Here is a 21,308-nt window from a genome sequence, read left to right on the forward strand (position 1 = left end):
TTCTTTTATTCATCATAATCGTTCATTTCACTCTCAACCCCTTCAGGATTCACCTCCTCTCCGATATCCTTCTTTATTTACATCACCTACAAGTTGACACTCCTCTCCTCTCAGGGGCTCCAACTCACCTTTAACAATTCTCTTCTTACTGATATTTGTTAAAATACTTTTGATAGTTTATTTCCTCATACTCCTTTTTCATTATTATTATAGTCCTCATAACCCCTCTTCAATTTTAACCGGTTTGAACCTCTTTATTTATCCAAACTACTAGTAGTTTTCTTTATTAATGGACTATTCTTATTCTGCACCTTAACAATCTCCTTGTTTGTGGCCATTTCTCTTTCCTCGCCCTCATCACAGTCCCTATGATTTAGGAACACTTACCAGACGTGTGCCCTGTTCTTCCAAATTCCTGTTTCATTAAATCTGTGGTTCCATCGGTATGAAAATATTTCAGATCCTCTTCATCCAAGGCGATATCTCCCCAGAAAGCCACTGTTAAAATACAGCAAAAGTAAGCATGAGTGGATCTGGGGGTTCGAGAGCATAAAACTCTATAATACAAATAAGCAGGAGAGGGCCCGGGGCTTGCCAATACGGACGGCAGTTCTTCTGTTCCAGTTTTCTCGGTGCTTTTGTTGAAGGCTCTCACTTGTACTGGGGTAAATTTCCACCGACCCCAGTCCCAGTATCTCAACCAAGTGGGCATTCCTGATGTGTAATCGCAAATTGGCTGCTGCGTTTCCCACATTACAACAGTGACTACACTTCAAAAAGTACTTCATTGGCTGTAAAGCGCTTTGGGACATCCTGAGATTGTGGAAGGCGCTATAACGATTCAAGTCCTTTCCTAAATTTAAAAATACCCCCTCGGTCTCTGCGAACTTGCTGTGATTTACACACATATTCTAACAGAAAGCCAGAGAAACAAACTCAATGAATGGCCATTGGGGAGCTGCTGAAGGAAGAGGCCGAGAGGCCAGCGTCAGTTCCGGGTGATACAGACCGGCACCTGGGGGAGGGGAGTCCCAGAGATTCACTTGTTCATGGTAACCGTCATCACGTGGGAACTCACTCCTCTCCTCCATTAGTTTCAAATCAGTCTCGCTCACGCTCAACCACTTGGAAATAGATACCCCCCACCCCCCAAAATAGGCATTGCACATCCAACAGCTGAACCGGACAAAGCCTTTCCCAGCTCAGGTCACCATCTCACACCTGTCCAAACTCGGACAATACAGGCACCCCCCCACCCCCCACCACTTTAAGGGCAGTGCTGCTCTAGTGTACGTCACTGGGAGGAGGGGCACAACTTCCCCCTCAAGAACTTTTTACCCCCTTATACTTTCTTTCCCCCTCTCCTGAATCCATTGACTCTTTGGATACATGGCCACTGGCAGACCTCCTGCACCTTACTCATGTGGCCATTCACGGCACGCAAACTGGCGCGCTATCCCACCATGAAGAGCATCACAGCCAAGCTCGATCGCATCCTCCCCCGATAGTAACACGAGCACACATTCCAGCCACCAGGAGCAGGAGCCCTGGACTATGTTACCATTCCCAAGCCCAGGAGCACCCAGGACCTCGCAGAGTCTCCCAGTCACAACTCTAGCAGTGCAGACCGGGAGTGGAACCCAGACTGCCTGGGCTGTGTGTCCCAGCATCGCCCTGGGCTGTGCTTTCACCCACTGCATTTTCACGGGGAGCCTGAGACAGGAGTTTAAATGGCTCCAGACTCTCCCATTTGCTCTGGGAGTTGGAAAAATTACAAAATCAGGGAAAAAAAACAAAATGAAACTCAAGATGTAAACTCCCTCAATTGCTGAGCCACTCTGGGCTATGATGGGAAAACAAATCAGTCAGTATCGCCACTCGTGATGGTGTAGACTGGGTGAGGCCAGAGCCAGGCTTGGGTGTGACGGCCTCCAACCTGGAGCAGCTCATCACTCAGTGCAGGCTTCCATCTGAAGACTGACCATTTGAACAAGGTACCAGAGGACTCAGTATCTTCAGAGAGGACAGAACAGTGCTGGAAACCAGCCCCACAACCCTGCGAGATCTCTGCGCTCCTCTAATTCTGGCCTCTTGCGCATCCCCGATTTTAATCGCTCCACCATTGGCGGCCGTGCTTTCAGCTGCCTGGGCCCGAAGCTCTGGCACTCTCCCCCTAAACCTCTCCGCCTCTCTCTCCTCCTTTATGTCGCTCCTTAAAACCGACCTCTTCGACCAAGCTTCTGGTCACCTGTCCTGATGTCTCCTTATGTGGCTCGGTGTCAAATTTGGTTTGATAATCGCTCCTGTGAAGCGCCTTGGCACCTTTTACTACGTTAAAGGCGCTATATAAATGCAAGTTGTTGTTGTCGGTAAACTAAAGAGGCAGATTTACTGAGCCCCAACTGACATATCAGGCAACTGCTCAATGCAAGAGCAATGCAGCTTGGCAATGCTGCTGACACAGAGCAACAAACCAGTTCATCCAGACAGATATCCTCGGCTGGCTGCCTCCAACTGATGAAGTATTTACACAGGCGTAAGTACAGTGTAATCCAATACAAAACAGTACAGTGTAATCCAATACAAAACAGTACAGTGTAATCCAATACAAAACAGTACAGTGTAATCCAATACAAAACAGCCCAGTGTAATCCAATACAAAACAGCCGAGTTCTGCCGTGTGCATTTAACAGCCAGATCGTCCCATCAAACAATCGACCTTCAGCCCAGAGATACTTGCTCTCGAGTCAGTACAAAGAAGGTTCACTCGGTTAATCCCGGGGATGAGGGGATGGACATATGAGGAGAGGTTGAGTAGATTGGGACTCTACTCATTGGAGTTCAGAAGAATGAGGGGCGATCTTATTGAAACATATAAGATTGTGAAGGGGTTGGATCGGGTGGATGCGGGGAGGATGTTCCCGATGATGGGTGAAACTAGAACTAGGGGGCATAGTCTTAGAATATGGGGCTGCTCTTTCAAAACTGAGATGAGGAGGAACTACTTCACTCAGAGGGTGGTAGGTCCATGGAATATGCTGCCCCAAAAAGCTGTAGAAGCTACATCATTACATAAATTTAAAACAGAAATAGACAGTTTCCTAGAAGTAAAGGGAATTAGGGGTTACGGGGAGCGGGCAGGAATTTGGACATGAGTCTAGGTTCGGATTGGACATGGCCCTGTGGGTAGCGGAGCGGGCCGAGGCCGTGTAGCCTGATCCTGCTCCTATTTCGTGTGTCTAATTCTGTTAGATTCAGGAGATGGTTCTGTGATAGTAGGTTGGCGGTTAGGATCAGATCAGCCATGATCTTATTGAATGGCGGAGCAGGCTCGAGGGGCTGATTGGCCTACTCCGGCTCCTATTTCTTATGTTCTTATGTTCTTTCCCCAGGGTTAGTGTTGGGACCACTGCTCTTTTTGATATATATTAATGACCTGGACTTGGGCAGAATTTTGAAAGTTGGCAGATGACACAAAACTCGGAACTGTAGTAAAGAATGAGGAGGATAACAACAGACTTCGCTGGGGAAACGGGCAGACACATGGCAGATGAAATTTAATGCACAGAAGTGTGAAGTGATGCACATTGGAAGGAAGATTGATGAGAGGCAATATAAACTAACTAACAGAGGCCTAGGGTATATGTACACAAATATTTAAGGGTGGCAGGACAAGATGATCAGGCTGTTAAAAAATGCATACGGGATCCTTGGCTTTATTAATGGAGCATAGAGTACAAAAGCAAGGAAGTTATGGTAAGCCTTTATAAATCACAGGTTAGGCTCCAGCTGGAGTACTGTGTCCAATCCTGGGCACCGCACTTTAGGAAGGAAATCAAGGCCTTGGGGAGATTAATTAGCAATCTTGTTGTGCGAGGCCCCTTGGGTCGGAGCGATCATAATATGATAGAATTCTTCATTAAGATGGAGAGCGAAGTAGTTGACTCAGAGACTAGGGTCCTGAATTTAAATAAAGGAAACTATGATGGTATGAGGCACGAGTTGGGTAGGGTTGATTGGGGAATGTCACTCAAAGGGTTGACGGTGGTTGGCAATGGCAAACATTCAAAGATCGCATGGATGAACTACAGAATATGTTCATCCCAGTTTGGCATAAAAATAAAACAAAAAAGGTGACTCAACCGTGGCTAACAAGGGAAATTAGGGATAGCATAAGAACCGAGGAGAGGACATAAAAATTGGCCAGAAAAAGCAGTAAACCTGAGGATTGGGAGCTGTTTAGGATTCAGCAAAGGAGGACAAAGGGATTAATTAAGAGGGGGAAAATAGAGTATGAGAGTAAGCTTTCAGGGAACATAAAAACTGACTGTAAAAGCTTTTATAGATATGTGAAGAGAAAAGGATTGGTGAAGTCAAGCGTAGGTCCCTTGCAGTCAGAATCAGGGGAATTTATAATGGGGAACAAAGAAATGGCAGACCAATTAAATACATACTCTGGTTCTGTCTTCACAAAGGAGGACAGAAATAACCTCCCAGAGATGTTGGGGAACATAGGGTCTAATGAGAGGAATTAAAAGAAATCAGTATTTGTAGGGAAATGGTGTTAGGGAAATTGATGGGATTGAAGGCCGATAAATCCCCAGGGCCTGATAATCTACATCCTAGGGTATTAAGGAAGTGGCCCTAGAAATAGTAGATGCATTGCTGGTCATCTTCCAAAATTCTATAGACTCTGGAACAGTACCCATGGGTTGGAGGGTAGCTAATGTTACCCCACTGTTCAAAAATGGTGGTAGAGAGAAAACGGGGAATTATAGACCGGTAAGCCTGACATCGGTAGTGGGGAAAATGCTAGAGTCCATTATAAAAGATGTAATAGCAGAGCACTTGGAAAACAGTGACGGGATCAGACAAAGTCAACATGGATTTACATAAGGTAAATCGTGCTTGACTAATCTACTGGAATTTTTTGAGGATGTAACTGGTAAAATAGATAAGGGAGAACCAGTGGATGTGGTGTATTTGGACTTTCAGAAGGCTTTCGATAAGGTCCTGCATAAGAGATTAGCGTGTAAAGTTAAGGCGCATGGGATCGGCGGCAAGGTATTGACTTGGATAGAGAACTGGTTGGCAGACAGAAAGCAAAGAGTTGGAATAAACGGGTCTTTTTCCAAGTGGCAGGCAGTGACTAGTGGGGTACCACAGGGATCGGTCCTAGGACCCCAGCTATTCACAAAATATATTAATGATCTAGACGAGGGAACTAGATGTAATATCTCCAAGTTTGCAGACGACACAAAGCTGGGTGGGCATGTGTCCTGTGAGGAGGATGCCGAGAAACGCCAGTATGATTTGGACAGGTTGGGTGATTGAGCAGAAGCATGGCAGATGCAATATAACGTGGATAAATGCGAGGTTATCCACTTTGGTGTCAAAAACAGGAAGGCAGATTATTATCTGAACGGCAATAGATTGGGAGAAGGGGAAGTGCAACGAGACCTGGGTGTCCTTGTGCACCAGTCGCTGAATGTAAGCATGCAGGTGCAACAGGCGGTTAAGAAGGCAAATGGTATGTTGGCCTTCGTAGCGAGAGGGTTCAAGTACAGGAACAAGGATGTCTTGCTGCAGTTGTACAGGGCCTTGGTGAGACCACATCTTGACTATTGTGTGCAGTTTTGGTCGCCTTATCTGAGGAAGGATGTTCTTGGAAGGGAGTGCAGCGAAGATTCACCAGGCTGATACCTGGGATGGCAGGAATGACGTATGAGGAGAGATTGGGTCGATTGGGCTTATACTCGCTGGAGTTTAGAAGAATGAGAGGGGATCTCATTGAAACTTACAAAATTCTAACAGGACTAGACAGACTAGATGCAGGAAGGATGTTCCCGATGGTCGGGGAGTCCAGAACCAGGGGTCACAGTCTAAGGATAAGGGGTAAGCCATTTAGGACAGAGATGAGGAGGAATTTCTTCACCCAGAGAATGGTGAACCTGTGGAATTCTCTACCACGGAAGGCAGTGGAGGCCAATTCATTAAATATATTCAAGAAGGAGTTAGATATATTTCTTAAGGCTAAAGGGATCAAGGGATATGGAGAGAAGTCGGGGACAGGGTACTGAATTTGGATGATCAGCCATGATCTCATTGAATGGCGGAGCAGGCTCGAGGGGCCGAATGGCCTACTCCTGCTCCTATGTTTCTATGAGAGTGCAGAGGAGATTTACCAGAATGGTACCAGGTTAAGGGACTTCAGTTACATGGAGAGACTGGAGAAGCTGGGGTTATTCTCCTTAGAGCAGAGAAGGTTCAGGGGAGATTTGATGGAAGTGTTCAATATCATGAAGGGTTTTGATAGAGTAAATAAGGAGAAACTGTTTCCAGTGGCAGGAGGGTCGGTAACCAGAGGACACAGATTTCAGATAATTGGCAAAAGAACCAGTGGGAGATGAGTAGATTTTTTTTTTTTTACGCAGCTAGAATGCGCTGCCTGAATAATAACTTTCAAAAGAGAATTTGGATATATACTTGAAAAGGAGAAATTTGCAAGGATTTGGGGAAAGAGCAGGGGGGAGTGGGACTAATTGGAGAGCTCTTTCAAAGATCAGGCACAGGCATGATGGGCCAAATGGCCTCCTTCTGTGTTGTATGATTCAGTGATTCTGCAGCATCCTTGAGCTGGAAAAATAAACATCCAAGCGTCTTGTTCACGGCCGATGCTCAGGGACCTGAAAAGTGTATGTGCACACTGGCCAGACAAGGATGGCATTGGGTTTAGCTCTGATGCTGGCCCTGGTTGAACAGCCTGCTACTCACCTGAGGAACAGTGACCTGAGTGAGGTCCAGGAGGGCCACTGGGGTCTGGGTATTTACACCCAGGAACAGTCAGCACCTTATGGAAGACAGGGACAAAACTCACCAAAAAGCACAAGGAGCATCTTATCCCATATCCAATGTCTAATCTGTTACTCGGAACATCCCACAGGATGAGGCCTGGAGCAGAGAGGCTAAGATGGCACTGAAAGGACTCAAGCCCACGGTGAGAACCTTAAAGCTAGCTCTCCTGGTGCCCCAGTGTAGCGCTCAGAGACACAGGGCAGATGCTGCAGGTCTTGCCCCGGTTTAGCGCTCAGAGACACAGGGCAGATGCTGCAGGTCTTGCCCCGGTTTAGCGCTCAGAGACACAGGGCAGACGCTGCAGGTCTTGCCCCGGTTTAGCGCTCAGAGACACAGGGCAGATGCTGCAGGTCTTGCCCCGGTGTAGCGCCCAGAGACACAGGGTAGACGCTGTAGATCTTGGCCTCTCTCCAGCAGCTGGTGTGGTACAATTGGCCTCAGCACCCCTGAGCCAGAGCGGAGAAAAATCAGCCAGAGTTCCTGATCACTGCTAGTGCTCCCTTTTGGAATGTCAGGCAAGGGCAGGATGACGCAGGTGTGATGTCATCCACAGTCAAACAGCCTTCTGACACTCATTGTGAAGGCTCAGACACCAGATCGTATTGGGGTACGGGCCACAGATACCAGATAATATTGGGGTACGGGCCACAGACACCAGATCATATTGGGGTACGGGCCACAGACACCAGATCGTATTGGGGTACGGGCCACAGACACCAGATCATATTGGGGTACGGGCCACAGACACCAGATCATATTGGGGTACGGGCCACAGACACCAGATCATCTTGGGGTACGGGCCACAGACACCAGATCGTATTGGGGTACGGGCCGCAGGCCTCACGCGCTGGCAGATCTCTGTGCCCTTGCCCAGCTGGTCATGTACCCAGACAGTGTATCACAGCTAACCCCCCCAACCCCCCAACCCTGACCCAAGATCTGGGTATGTGGTTTGCTGCAGGGGTCACTGGAGAGAGGTCAGGACCACAGAGTCCGTGTCTAGTAGTCCAGCCACTGCTCGGACCGAGATCTGCTCACCTGGTCTGTGTGGCTCAGTACCCCATCAGGCTCTCCCCCCGCTCACTGACCCACCAGGGCAAGTTGCTTATTTCCCTGCAGGAATCAGCAACTTTCTGCCTGGGGAAATGGAGTACAATCCTCTCCCCTCCCCCCTCTCCTCCTGCCCCCCCACCGCCTGCCACCCCCCCCACCCCGGGGAGTGTAGCATCGCGTTACATACAGTGCGCTTCAGAACATGGAAACATTGGCTCTAAGTGGAGGAGCGCTGTGATGAGTCAGACGCGGTCTGAGTGAGAACCGTATAAAGTGCGAGACTATTGCCAGAAAAAAGTTAATTAACTCCCAAGTACTGAAAACTCGAAAGCCACAGAAGCAATATTGAATTGAACAGGGTTTCCTGAGTGCAGTCATTCACTGGATAAATATTCAGGTCACATTAATAAAGTCTTTGGCAGCAGCCTGGTGTGTGCGCACAATAGAGGGTTTGTCCACTGACACAGCACCGCGCTCTGCTACACTTCACATTCATACACAGAGAGCTGTCAAAGCAAACCCTGCAGGCAACTGGCGACCAGACTGACTAACCATTTACATTAAAGGAACATCACCTTCACAGAAACACTGTTTGGCAAAATGTTTCAGGGGGCGAGGGGCAAGAACATCGACCATAATACAGACATTAATGCCATAACGATCGTACGTGTAACAGAAGTGGAGGAGCAGAGAGATCCAGGGCTGGAGACACTGGTCTGGAGGTGGGTGCTCTCTGGGCCCTGGGGGAGGGGGCAGGGGTGCTCTCTGGTCTGGGGGTGGAGACTCACCACCTTCTTGTCCAACCAGTCACACACTCTTTAATACCGTGTGCCTTTATTTTATCAACAAGCCTCCTAATTGTTACCTCATCAAATGCCTTTTGAAAATCCATATACACAACATCCACTGCATTTCCTTTGGCAATACACTCTTATTTCCTGAAAGAACTCTATTAAATTACCAGACACAACTTGCCTTTTACAAATCCATGTTGGCTGCCCCTAATTAACCCAAGTCTTCCTAGCTCACTCACTACTGATGTTGAGCTGACTGCCTCTATCTCCCTTTTTGAACAGAGGTGTTACATTGCCAGCTCTCCAGTCCCTGGCACATGTTTGGTGCTTGTGGTCAGAGCCTCTGCTATTCCCTCTCCGACGTCCTTTAGTATTCCAGGGCCCGGGGCCTTTTCCACTTTGTGTTCCACCAGTTTCCTCATCAATAGTTACCTTGTCTAAATGCTCCACCTCCTCCTCGTACACTTTCATTCCCGCTACCCCACTCCTCTGCGAAATCTCATTTAGTATCTCTGCCATTCCTTCATCCTCCATAAGATTTCATTTTCATCTCTGAACTGGATACAGAGAGAGTGCTTCCACTTGTGGGGAAGAGCATAACTAGAGGCCATCAATATAAGATAGTCACCAAGAAATCCAATAGGGAATTCAGAAGAAACTTCTTTACCCAGAGAGTGGTGAGAATGTGGAACTCGCTACCACAGGGAGTGGTTGAAGCGAATAGTATAGATACATTTAAGGGGAGGCTAGACAAGCATATGAGGGAGAAGGGAATAGAGGGTTATGCTGATAGATTTAGATGAGGAAAGACGGGAGGAGGCTCGAGTGGAGCATAAACGCCGGCATGGACTGGTTGGGCCGAATGGCCTGTTTCTGTGCTGTATATCTTTTGTAATCCTATGACCCTAATCTTTCTTTAACTGATCTTTTAGGTTTTTTTGTTTACAAAATCCTTTACTCTCTCCGGTCTGAGTTCCCTGCTCTCGTTCTTCACACCTCCTCTCACCCTTTCTGATCACTTTTGCTTCCCCTCTGTACTGTCTTTATTCAGCTTGATTTTCTTTTGTACTTTTAGCCCAGGGTTTGTCACCTGCCTCAAAGTCTCATTCTACTTTCGCTACTCATCCTGTGATGTTTCTTCTGCTCTATTGAGAAGTTCCTGCCCGTTGCTGGATCCCTCTCTTGGGATATTGGAAGTTCGTCAACACCATCAGGTTTATTTCCCACTCCCCAGTCCCCGACTCTTGTTCCAGTTCAGTTCCATGGGAAGAGTGCTTCATTCAACGGGCGGTCTGTACATGCAACCTCAGTTGTAGCGGTCAGCAGCTTGTTTGACCACACAGACCATCACAACCACTCGGTCCTCACCCATCATCCACACATGGCCACATTCTGGAGGTTGCAACTGGATGGAGATCTTGAGTGGCAAATTTAGCTGAGTTGCTCTTTACCCCAGCAAGGAGACCGGTTCTACATCCCACCGACCTATGCTAACCCAGTACAGGTCAGGGACGATCTAGCCTCCTACAACAGCTCAGCTCTGGGAAAAAAAACAATCACCAGAAACTAGCTGCTGTGCCAGTGGGGAACAAAGCAATGGAGGTGCTGGAGGTTCTCTCGGTGGGAGCCCAGCAGGCAGATACCCATCTCCCAGTCCCAGAGCTGCTCTCTCCTCCTAGTACGAGAGCGAGAGAGAGCAGTATACTGGGATCCATCTCAAAGGCATCTGGCTCAAGCTGATAGAGGTTTTCTAACAATGGAGAGATAACTATATATTTGGTATATTAGGTATATTGGAGCTTTCTGACTTCTAAAAGCTACACTGGAGAGGTTGAGGATAGATTGGCAAGGATGCTTCTCTGAACCATCGCCAGTGGCTGAGCCTGGTCGCAAGGCTGTAAATTTAGAAGAGGACGGAGCTGAAGCTTTTTTTCTTTGGATAAAGTAAGATTGAAGGAGAACGAGGTCCAAGATGTTCCTGGACGACAGATGCAAACAGGTTGCTGGACTTGGACGGTGAGAATAGAGCTGGGGCTTTTAAAATTAAACACGCTTTGGAGGTTGGCAGAAATGTCACCCTCGCTCCCACACCACAGGCAGTGGACTATTGAGAGCAGCCTCCCAGCAAAAGCAGCTGAGGCCAGAATAAGAACATAAAAGTAAAGAATAAGAAAAGGTAATAAAAGCTGGCCTTGCCAGCGGCGCCCACATCCCGTGAATAAAAGAAAACATTTTAACCATTGAAGCCTCATCCCAAAACTCAACTCTAAATTGAAAGATGATTAAACTCCTTTATGGAGGAGGATTTAAATCATCCCTATAACCACCAATCCCATCCCTATATCCGCCAATCCCATCCCTATAACTACCAATCCCATCTCTATAACCACAATCCTGTTCCTATATCCACCAATCCTGTTCCTATATCCACCAATCCTGTTCCTATATCCACCAATCCTGTTCTATTTCCATAACCAATCCTGTGTGATTAAGTTGTATGTCACCCCTGATGGAGGATCTTTTCCTTCTTGTCAGCTGTCGCTCAGTGGGTAGCACACTCGCCTCTGAGTCAGAAGGTTGTGGGTTCAAGTTCCACTCCAGAGACTTGAGCACATAAAGCTAGGCTAACACTCCAGTGCAGTGCTGAGGGAGTGCTGCACTGTTGGAGGTGCCGTTAAACCGAGGCCCCGTCTGCTCTCTCAGGTGGACGTAAAAGATCCCATGGCACTATTTCAAAGACGAGCAAGGTGTCCCCGGTGTCCTGGCCAACATTTATCCCTCAACCAACATCACTAAAAACAGATTATCTGTTCATTATCATATTGCTGTTTGTGGGAGCTTGCTGTGTGCAAAGTGGCTGCCGCGTTTCCCACATTACAACAGTGACTACACTCCGAAGTACTTCATTGATTGTAAAGCGCATTGAGACGTCCGGTGGTCTTTCTTTCTTTTGAAGAATCACCTGTGGACATCAGCCCAGGAGATGTGAGGGTGGGTAAATAATCTGGCTTCGGGTTATTTATGTGAATCAGGGACTGAAGTTTCGCACAGGAGATTAAATGGATTGGGTAGACAGCATCTCAGGGCAACTCGCCAACATTGTCATAGATTCTGGAGCTTTTTATACTAAACCGTGGGCAGATCAGGCTACATGTGGCAAATAAGGAAGTTTATGGGATTTATTACGGGGTGTGGCTCCAGACCAAACCACTTGTTCGATGCACATTCTCGACCACATGGTCAGTGTCAGGTGGGAGTCCGTTACTATGAATGGTTAATGGCGGATATTGGTTCTGATTCAAAGCCAAAGTTGCATTCTTGACAACCACTGTATTTTTACTGTGGTGGATTCTTCAAAAACATCTGAATCTGTTGTTAATTGGCGAGTGTTTGAGGATAGGGAGCTGCTCCAAATGGAAGATCAAGTATCAGATTTTAGAATACAAATAGCAGCACACAGCGGGCCATCCAAGGCGATTCCCTCACAGGAGGACACAATTTAAAAGCTGGAGTGAGCTTCATACTACTGCAGGTCAACTGGGAAATGTCAGTTATATACCCCCAAACGTGAGCAATGAACGATACACATCGCAGTGAGCCGTCACTTAAAAAAATTCAGAAAAACAAGGTATCAAGACCATCAACTGCTTATTTAGTGTTTTAACTTTCCCCACTGCGAGCTATAAAAAAAAGTCTTTAAGGTTGACAACAATCAAAATCTTGGGCGAAGGTTCAGGGAGAAGAAGCTGTGCGATATCACAAGCCTGAAGAATTTGCTGAAATGCTGGTTGAACACTTCTCCACCGTTCCATACAAAGAGCAATTATTGGGAGATTGAAAAGGGTTCACACCCAATGATCAGGGTAAACGTGATGTAGTCAGAGGAAACAGGAGACGGACAACAATAAAGTGCCCTTCCCCCCCTCACCCCCCACCCCCATTTCCTGGTCAAGGCACCAACCCCCAGCCGCTGACACACTTCCCAAGTTGTGCCAAATTCAAGATACATTTTGAAAAAAAAGAGTCCCTCATTAGGTCAGAGATGGGATCTTCACCTCTCTGCTCGGCTAAATTTAAACCCAGCTCTCAGAAGTCTCGTGCAGTTTTACCCCATCCCTCGTCCCAGACATATCGACTGGTGGCCGGGATTTGCATTGGGGGAGGGGAGCAGCAGATGATCTGTCTGGGGGTCTCTCCCCATGCTATTCTGTAACTAGTCAATGGAAGTGCTAAAGACATCCGATTCTGCTCCCGCCCGCAGCAAATCTGCCTGTCCCTGATGGGCTTGGCAACGACTGTATGAGCAACAGAAACAACACACGTCCCTCCGGTGAGTGCCACCATTTAAAGACACGGGACTAAATTCGATCGCCCCCGAAAACAGGCACACAAGCTTCGTGCTGCCTGCTAATTTAAATGATTTTAGCGTGCAGCCAGCGCTAAACGCGCTGTTGAGTGGCTGTGCATCTGAGCAGGGGACCAATTTTGTGACAGGCCAGAACCAGTTAAAGCTAGCCTGCACTACTTAAAGCCAGCCTGCACCTCTTAAAGGGGAGGTGCATTCTGGCTGGAGCAGGTGCTGGAAGTGTCTGACCTGGAAGAACACTGAATTATGGTGCAACAGGGGTGAGAGCGTGCTCCAAGCTTCTCAGGCAGTGCACTGGAGGCCTTGGTGGAGGAGGTGGGCAGGAGAGAGGTCCTCTATCCACAGGGGGCCAGGAGGCCCTCCAGGCAAACTCTGTGAAGGCAGTGGGAGCAGATAGGCGTGGCGGTCAATGCCAGAAGTCAAGTCCCGAGGACCTGGATGGAGTGCCACAAAAAGTTCAATGACCTCACATTCATCTTCAACTGCCATATCCCACCAACAGCACCACTAGCCTTTCACACGCTTAATCAATACACCCCCATCACTCACCTACCAACAATCTCTATCAATCACAATTCATACCTCACATTCATAGCTTCACCTAACTCTCACACACTCACCACTGCTGCAAGCCTCACTCCCACACCTCACAGCTTGCACACACTGCCAGCTATTCACTCATAACAGGCACATCACCCAAACACGTTCCACGACACTCACCGACACACTTCCCTCTCTCTTGCAGGACAAGGTGGCGCATAACCGGAGGCAGCAGGCGCTACCCATAGGGGGACAGGAGCACCTGCATGGCCTAACCCCCATAGAGGAGACAGTGCTAGACATAATTGAAGCAGCCCGTGGCCAGCGGCAGGTATGAAAACAATCGAAGATGAAGGTATCCTCATACCATTCCTCCTTCTCATATCCTACTTCCCGCTCATCCCACAATTTCTTCTAAGAACGTAAGATCATAAGAAAGTAAGAATTAGGAGCAGGAGGCGGCCATACGGCCCCTGGAGCCTGCTCCGCCATTCAATAAGATCATGGCTGATCTTGGAACTCAACTCCACTTTCCCACCCGATCCCCATATTCCTTGATTCCCCTAGAGTCCAAATATCTATCGATCTCAGCCTTGAATATACTCAAAGACTCAGCATTCACAGCCCTCTGGGGCAGAGAATTCCAAAGATTCACAACCCTCTGAGTGAAGAAATTCCTCCTCATCTGTCTTAAATAGCTGATCCCTTATCCTGAGACTATGCCCCCTAGTTCTAGACTCTCCAGCCAGGGGAAACAACCTCTCAGCATCTACCCTGTCAATCCCTCCCTCAGAATCTTATATGTTTCCATGAGATCACCTCTCATTCTTCTAAACTCCAGAGAGTATAGGCCCAATCTACTCAATCTCTCCTCATACGACAACCCTCTCATCCCAGGTATCAATCTAGTGAACCTTCATTGCACCGCCTCTAAGGCAAGTTATACCCTTCCTTAGATAAGGAAACCAAAACTGCGCACAGCACTCCAGGTGTGGTCTCACCAAGGCCCTGTACAATTGTAGCAAGACTTCCTTACTCTTATACTCCAACCACCTTGCAATAAAGGCCAACATGACATTTGCCTTCCTAATTGCTTGCTGTACCTGCACGCTAACTTTGTATTTCCTGTACGAGGATACCTAAATCTCTCTGAATATCAACATTTAATAGCTTCTCAACGTTAAAAAAAAATTCTGTTTTTCTATTCTCCCTTCCTAAGCGAATAACCTCACATTTCCTCACATTATACTCCATCTGCCACCTTATTGCCCACTCACTGAACCGGTCTATATCCATTTGCAGACTCTGTGTTCTCTTCACAGCTTACTTTCCCACCTAGCTTTGTATCGTCAGCAAACTTGAATACATTACACTCAGTCCCTTCATCTAAGTCATTAATATAGATTGTAAATAGCTGAGGCCCAAGCACTGATCCCTGTGGCACCCCACTAGTTACAGCCTGCCAATCTGAAAAAGATCAGTTTATCCCGACTCTCTGTTTTCTGCCCGTTAACCAATCCTCTCTCCATGCTACTATATTACCCCCAACCCCATGAGCCCTAATCTTGTGTAATAACCTTTTATGTGGCACCTTATCGAATGCCTTTTGGAAATCCAAATATACTACATCCACTGGTTCCCCTTTATCTACCCTGCTAGTTACATCCTCAAAAAACTCTAATAAATTTGTTAAACACTATTTCCCTTTCATAAAACCATATTGACTCTGTCTAATCATGTTATTATTTTCTAAGTGTCCTGTTACCACTTCCTTAATAATGGATTCCAGCATTTTCCCAACAATTGATGTCAGGCTAACTGGCCTGTAGTTCCCTGTTTTCTCTCTGCCTCCTTTCTTCAATAGGGTTACATTTGCTACTTTCCAATCTACTGGAACCGTTCTAGAATCGAGGGAATTTTGGAAGATCACAACCAATGCATCCACTATCTCTGCAGCCACCTCTTTTAGAACACTAGGATGTAGGCCGTCAGGTCCTGAGGATTTTTCAGCTTTTAGTCCCATTAGTTTCTCAAGTACTTTTTCTCTACTGATATTAATTACTTTACGTTCCACACTCTTATTAGCTCCTAGGTTCCCCACTATTTTTGGTCTGCTTGTGTCTTCTACTGTGAAGACAGATATAAAATATGTTTAAAGTCTCTGCCATTTCCTTATTCCCCATTATAATTTCACCTGTCTCGGCCTCTAAGGGACCAACGCTTACTTTTGCTGTTTTCTTCCTTTTTACATACTTGTAGAAGTTCTTGCAATCTGTTTATATATTTCTTGCCAGTTTACTCTCATTCTATTTTCTCCCTTATCATCATAGAAACATAGAAGATAGGAGCAGGAGTAGGCCATTCAGCCCTTCGAGCCTGCTCCGTCATTCAATGAGATCATGGCTGATCATCCAAATTCAGTACCCTGTCCCTGCCTTCTCCCCATATCGCTTGATCCCTTTAGCCTTAAGAAATATATCCAACTCTTTTTTGAATATATTTAATGAACTGGCCTCCACCGCCCTCTGTGGCAGAGAATTCCACAGGTTCACCACTCTCTGGGTGAAGAAATTCCTCCTCATTTCAGTCCTAAATGGCTTACCCCTTATCCTTAGACTATGACCCCTGGTTCTGGACTCCCCGGCCATCATAAACATCCTTCTTGCATCTAGTCTGTCCAGGCCTGACAGAATTTTATAAGTTTCGATGAGATCCCCTCTCAATCTTCTAAACTCCAGTGAGTATAAGCCCAATCGACACAATCTCTCCTCATACATCATTCCTGCCATCCCAGGTATCAGCCTGGTGAATCTTCGCTGCACTCCTTCCATGGCAAGAACGTCCTTCCTCAGGTAAGGCGGCCAAAACTGCACACAATACTCAAGGTGCGGTCTCACCAAGGCCCTGTACAACTGTAGCAAGACATCCTTGTTCCTGTACTCGAACCCTCTTGCTATGAAGGCCAACATACCATTTGTCTTCTTAACCGCCTGCTGCACCTGCATGCTTACCTTCAGCGACTGGTGCACAAGAACACCCAGGTCTCGTTGCACTTCCCCTTCTCCCAATCTATTGCCATTCAAATAATAATCTGCCTTCCTGTTTTTGCCACCAAAGTGGATAACCTCACATTTATCCACATTATAGTGCATTTGCCATGTTTCTGCCCAATCACCCAACCTGTCCAAATCGTACTGGAGTTTCACGACATCCTCCTCACAGCTTACCCTCCCCCCCAGCTTTGTGTCGTCTGCAAATTTGGAGATATTACATCCAATTCCCTCGTCCAGATCATTAATATATATTGTGAACAGCTGGGGTCCTAGGACCGATCCTTGCGGTACCCCACTAGTCACTGCCTGCCACTCGGAAAATGACCCGTTTATTCCAACTCTTTGCTTTCTGTCCGCCAACCAGTTCTCTATCCAAGTCAATACCTTGCCCCCAATCCCATGTGCCTTAATTTTGCACGCTAATCTCTTATGTGGGACCTTATCGAAAGCCCTCTGAAAGTCCAAATACACCACATCCACTGGTTCTCCCTTATCTATTTTACCAGTTACATCCTCAAAAAATTCCAGTAGATTAGTCAAGCATGATTTACCTTTTGTAAATCCATGTTGACTTTGTCTGATCCTGTCACTGCTTTCCAAGTGCTCTGCTATTACATCTTTTATAATAGACTCTAGCATTTTCCCCACTACCGATGTCAGGCTTACCGGTCTATAATTCCCCGCTTTTTCTCTACCACCTTTTTTGAATAGTGGGGTAACATTAGCTACCCTCCAATCCATGGGTACTGTTCCAGAGTCTATCGAGTTCTGGAAGATGACCAGCAATGCATCTACTACTTCTAGGGCCACTTCCTTAAGTACCCTGGGATGTAGATTATCAGGCCCTGGGGATTTATCGGCCTTCAGTCCCATCAATTTTCCTAACACCATTTCCCTACAAATACTGATTTATTTCAGTTCCACCCTTTCATCAGACCCTATGTTCCCCGGCATCTCTGGGAGGTTATTTGTGTCCTCCTTTGTGAAGACAGAACCAAAGTATGAATTTAGTTGGTCTGCCATTTCTTTGTTTCCCATTATAAATTCCCCTGATTCTGACTGCAAGGGACCTACGCTTGACTTCACCAATCTTTTTCTCTTCACATATCTATAAAAGCTTTTACAGTCAGTTTTAATGTTCCCTGCAAGCTTACTCTCATATTCTATTTTCCCTTTCTTAATTAATCCCTTTGTCCTCCTTTGTTGAATCCTAAACAGCTCCCAATCCTCAGGATTATTGCTTTTTCTGGCCAATTTATATGTCGTCTCCTTGGATCTTATGCTATCCCTAATTTCCCTTGTTAGCAACGGTTGAGTCACCTTTTTTGTTTTGTTTTTATGCCAGACTGGGATGAACAAATTCTGTAGCTCATCCATTCGGTCATTGAATGTTTGCCATTGCCTATCCACCGTCAACCCTTTGAGTGCCATTCCCCAATCAATCCTACCCAACTCGCTCCTCAGACCATCGTAGTTTCCTTTATTTAAATTGAGGACCCTAGTCTCTGAGTCAACTACTTCATTCTCCATCTTAATGAAGAATTCGATCATATTATGATTGCTCCGACCCAAGGGGCCTCGTACAACAAGATTGCTAATTAATCCTTTCTCGTTACATAATACCCAAAGAATTTTTTGGTCCTCCTTTGCTGGCTTCTAAAGCTCTCCCAATCTTCAAGCTTACTATTCTTTGCAACATTATAAGCCTCTTCTTTTAATCCAATACTATCCTTAACTTCTTTAATCAGCCACTTTTCCCATGGAGTTTTTATTTCTCAATGGAATGTATATTCATTGAGAATTTTGGAATATTTCTATAAATGTTTGCCACTGCTTATCTAACGTCATACCTTTTAATCTAATTTCCCAATCTACCTTAGCTAACTCGCCCCTCATACCTATGTAATTGGTTTTATTTAAGTTTAAGGCTCTCGTTTCCAACTGACGTATTTCACTCTCAAACTCAATGTGAAAGTCTATCATATTATGATCACTCTTCCTCAGAGGATCCTTTATTTTAGATTACTAATTAACCCGGTCTCATTACACAATACAAGATCTAAAATAGCCTGTTCCCTGGTTGGTTCTGATTTACAAGCTGCAGATGGTGTACCCATGCACCTCTTGCTCCCCCCCTCCCCCTCATCCTCCATTCACCACAACCCTACCATTGTGCCTTTTTCCTTTCAGATACCCAAGAATTACACAGAATTACATAGGGTTACATAGCATATACAGCACAGAAACAGGCCATTCGGCCCAACCAGTCCATGCCGGTGTTTATGCTCCACTCGAGCCTCCTCCCGTCTTTCCTCATCTAAATCTATCAGCATAACCCTCTATTCCCTTCTCCCTCATATGTTTGTCCAGCCTCCCCTTAAATGTATCTATACTATTTGCCTCAACCACTCCCTGTGGTAGCGAGTTCCACATTCTCACCATTCTCTGGGTAAAGATGTTTCTTCTGGATTACCTATTGGATTCCTTGGTGACTATCTTATATTGATGGCCTCCAGTTATGCTCTTCCCCACAAGTGGAAACATTCTCTCTGTATCTACTCTATCAAAACCTTTCATAATTTTAAAGACCTCTATTAGGTCACCTCTCAGCCTTCTCTTTTCAAGAGAAAAGAGACCGAGTCTGTTCATCCTTTGTGAGACATGATGAGGATCCATGTAAATACAAGCCTTTCTATTCTACTTTAACGGAACCCATGCCCTTGCCCAACAGAAGCTGTGATGGCCCTGCCTCCTAATAGCCGCCAGGAAACAGCATTGAACCTCAGCTCGAATGACACTGCGCCATTGAGCAGATTGTGAGTGTGAGCCCACAAGTAAGTCTGCCTTGGTCCACAGTTAACGGGAAGTGGGTCACAAGGGATTGTATTAGAAAAGCCACGGTCCTTTGAGAACTGCAACCTGGCCAGGCAGTGGTGGAGGAGCAAGAACTGGAAGAGGAAGAAGGCAGTGATGATGAAGACACAGCACCGTCACTCGATTTCACACTCGCAGCCACCAGCTCAGATACTGACACTCTGCCTACTTTAGAGGGTATTTTAGATGCGGGCTCTGTACGTGGAGAGACACTGGGCACGAGTGGGCTGCAGCCAGGACAGGGGGCAAGGGTAGCGCAGGTGCCAGCTCGTCGGAGGGCGAGGTCGCACACGCGAGTTCGGCTACAGAGGACTCAGATGAGCACTTTGATGGGGCAGGCTACAGAAGAAGGCTGATAGATATGCACAATGAAATGCCTGGTGCATTGGCAGGCCTGCCAGAAAGCCTGCGTTCAATGTCAAGGAGGATGGAGGTATCTGGCACAAACTTGGCACAGGGCCTTGCACAGAGCTTGGAGCCCATCCTTCGCACCATGGAAGTGATGGCCAACTCCATTAGCACACTTGTGGACCCAACCAGGATGCAACGCCTGATGGCCGATGTTTCAGCTTCCATTGCAGCACAAGCAGAAGCCACCCAATGTTTGGGTGCCGCAGTGGAAGCTCAGACTTCTTTCATGCAAGCTCAGCTTGCTGCCACCGTGGCTGTGCTTGCCAGTGTTCAAAGGGGCTTGCAGGCTGTCACAGCAGTCCAGCAATCTGTCCTGCAATAGATTACTAGGATTGCTGAGGCGCCGCCCCAGGGGAGTGGCAGCGGCTCCGTGGAGCACGAACCTGCTGGTTGACAGCATTCATCCTCCCACCACTGCCCCTCTGCCAGTGCCCTCGCTGTTGCCCATCAGCCAGCCAGCCCACACTGCTGCCGCCCATGCCGAGATGGTGCAGGCCCAGAGCTGCTCGAGGTCGTCCTCCAAGTCCATCTGCAGTCTCTCCCACTGAGAGTCAGCAGCCTTCCACCAGCCAGGCTGCAGCCACTGGGGGAGCACGGCGGACGCCATTTTGGACCCGTAGCACCGAAACAATGGGTGCTACGGAGCTGAATTTTGCAGCCACAATGTCCTATGGTATAGCAGCAGCAACCTTATCCAAGATCCAAGCCCATGGAAATCCTTCAAGTGATCACAGCATTTAAACTATAATCATTAACAGCTTGGCCACCAAACTGTTACAAGACTCCCCACTGATATCTCTTGCACTCACTCTCTCTCTCTCTCTACTATTATCCTCTGCACCTGTCTGCCCATTAGCATCCTCCCATTCAGGTATTCCCATAGGGTCCCAACCATCGCAATCTTCCATGCGCCTTTCAGTGCATTACCCAAGTGGGTTGCAGATGTCAAGGTAGGCCATTACCGTTTGTGTGAAGAAGTGTTTCCTGATTTCACTCCTAAATGGCTTGGTCTAATTTTAAGATTGCGACCCCTTGTTCTAGATTTCCGCACCAGAGGAAATAGATTCGCTGTATCTACCTTATTGAATTCTTTTAATTATTTTTAAATATCTCGATAATCTCACACTGTGCCAGATTGAACTTCATCTGCCATTGTTTTGCCTCCTCACTTAATCGGTCTGTCCCTTCGCAACTTCCTCGTCCCAGCCACACCATCTACCGTTCCGCCAAACTTAGTGTCATCTGCAAACTTGGATATACAAATCTATTTCTTCACCCAAGTCATTGATAAATGTGGTGAAAAGCTGAGGCTCCAGTACAGATCCCTGAGGAGCAACACTTGTCACAGCCTGCCAATCAGCG

At 46.8% G+C, this 21,308-nt stretch overlaps 2 protein-coding genes across 2 annotated transcripts in view; one reads left to right on the plus strand and one right to left on the minus strand.

Annotated features, from left to right (window-relative positions):
* Positions 1-21,308, minus strand: part of LOC147098461 (tolloid-like protein 2) — a gene marked incomplete at its 5' end in the record, with an annotated part of 305,058 nt that overhangs the window by 55,082 nt on the left and 228,668 nt on the right. The window contains one exon of the mRNA XM_085969981.1: positions 388-498. Coding sequence (XP_085826107.1) covers positions 388-498 — 111 coding nt within the window. The remainder of the gene's footprint in view (positions 1-387; positions 499-21,308) is intronic.
* The window catches only part of LOC147098462 (tolloid-like protein 2), a 169,815-nt gene continuing 155,227 nt past the window's right edge, over positions 6,721-21,308 (plus strand). The window contains exon 1 of the mRNA XM_085970082.1: positions 6,721-6,823. Coding sequence (XP_085826208.1) covers positions 6,721-6,823 — 103 coding nt within the window. The remainder of the gene's footprint in view (positions 6,824-21,308) is intronic.

Source organism: Somniosus microcephalus, chromosome 29 (assembly GCF_052327205.1).
Source record: "Somniosus microcephalus isolate GS21.2 chromosome 29, FLI_Smic_1.0, whole genome shotgun sequence".
Taxonomy (NCBI): Eukaryota; Metazoa; Chordata; class Chondrichthyes; order Squaliformes; family Somniosidae; genus Somniosus; species Somniosus microcephalus.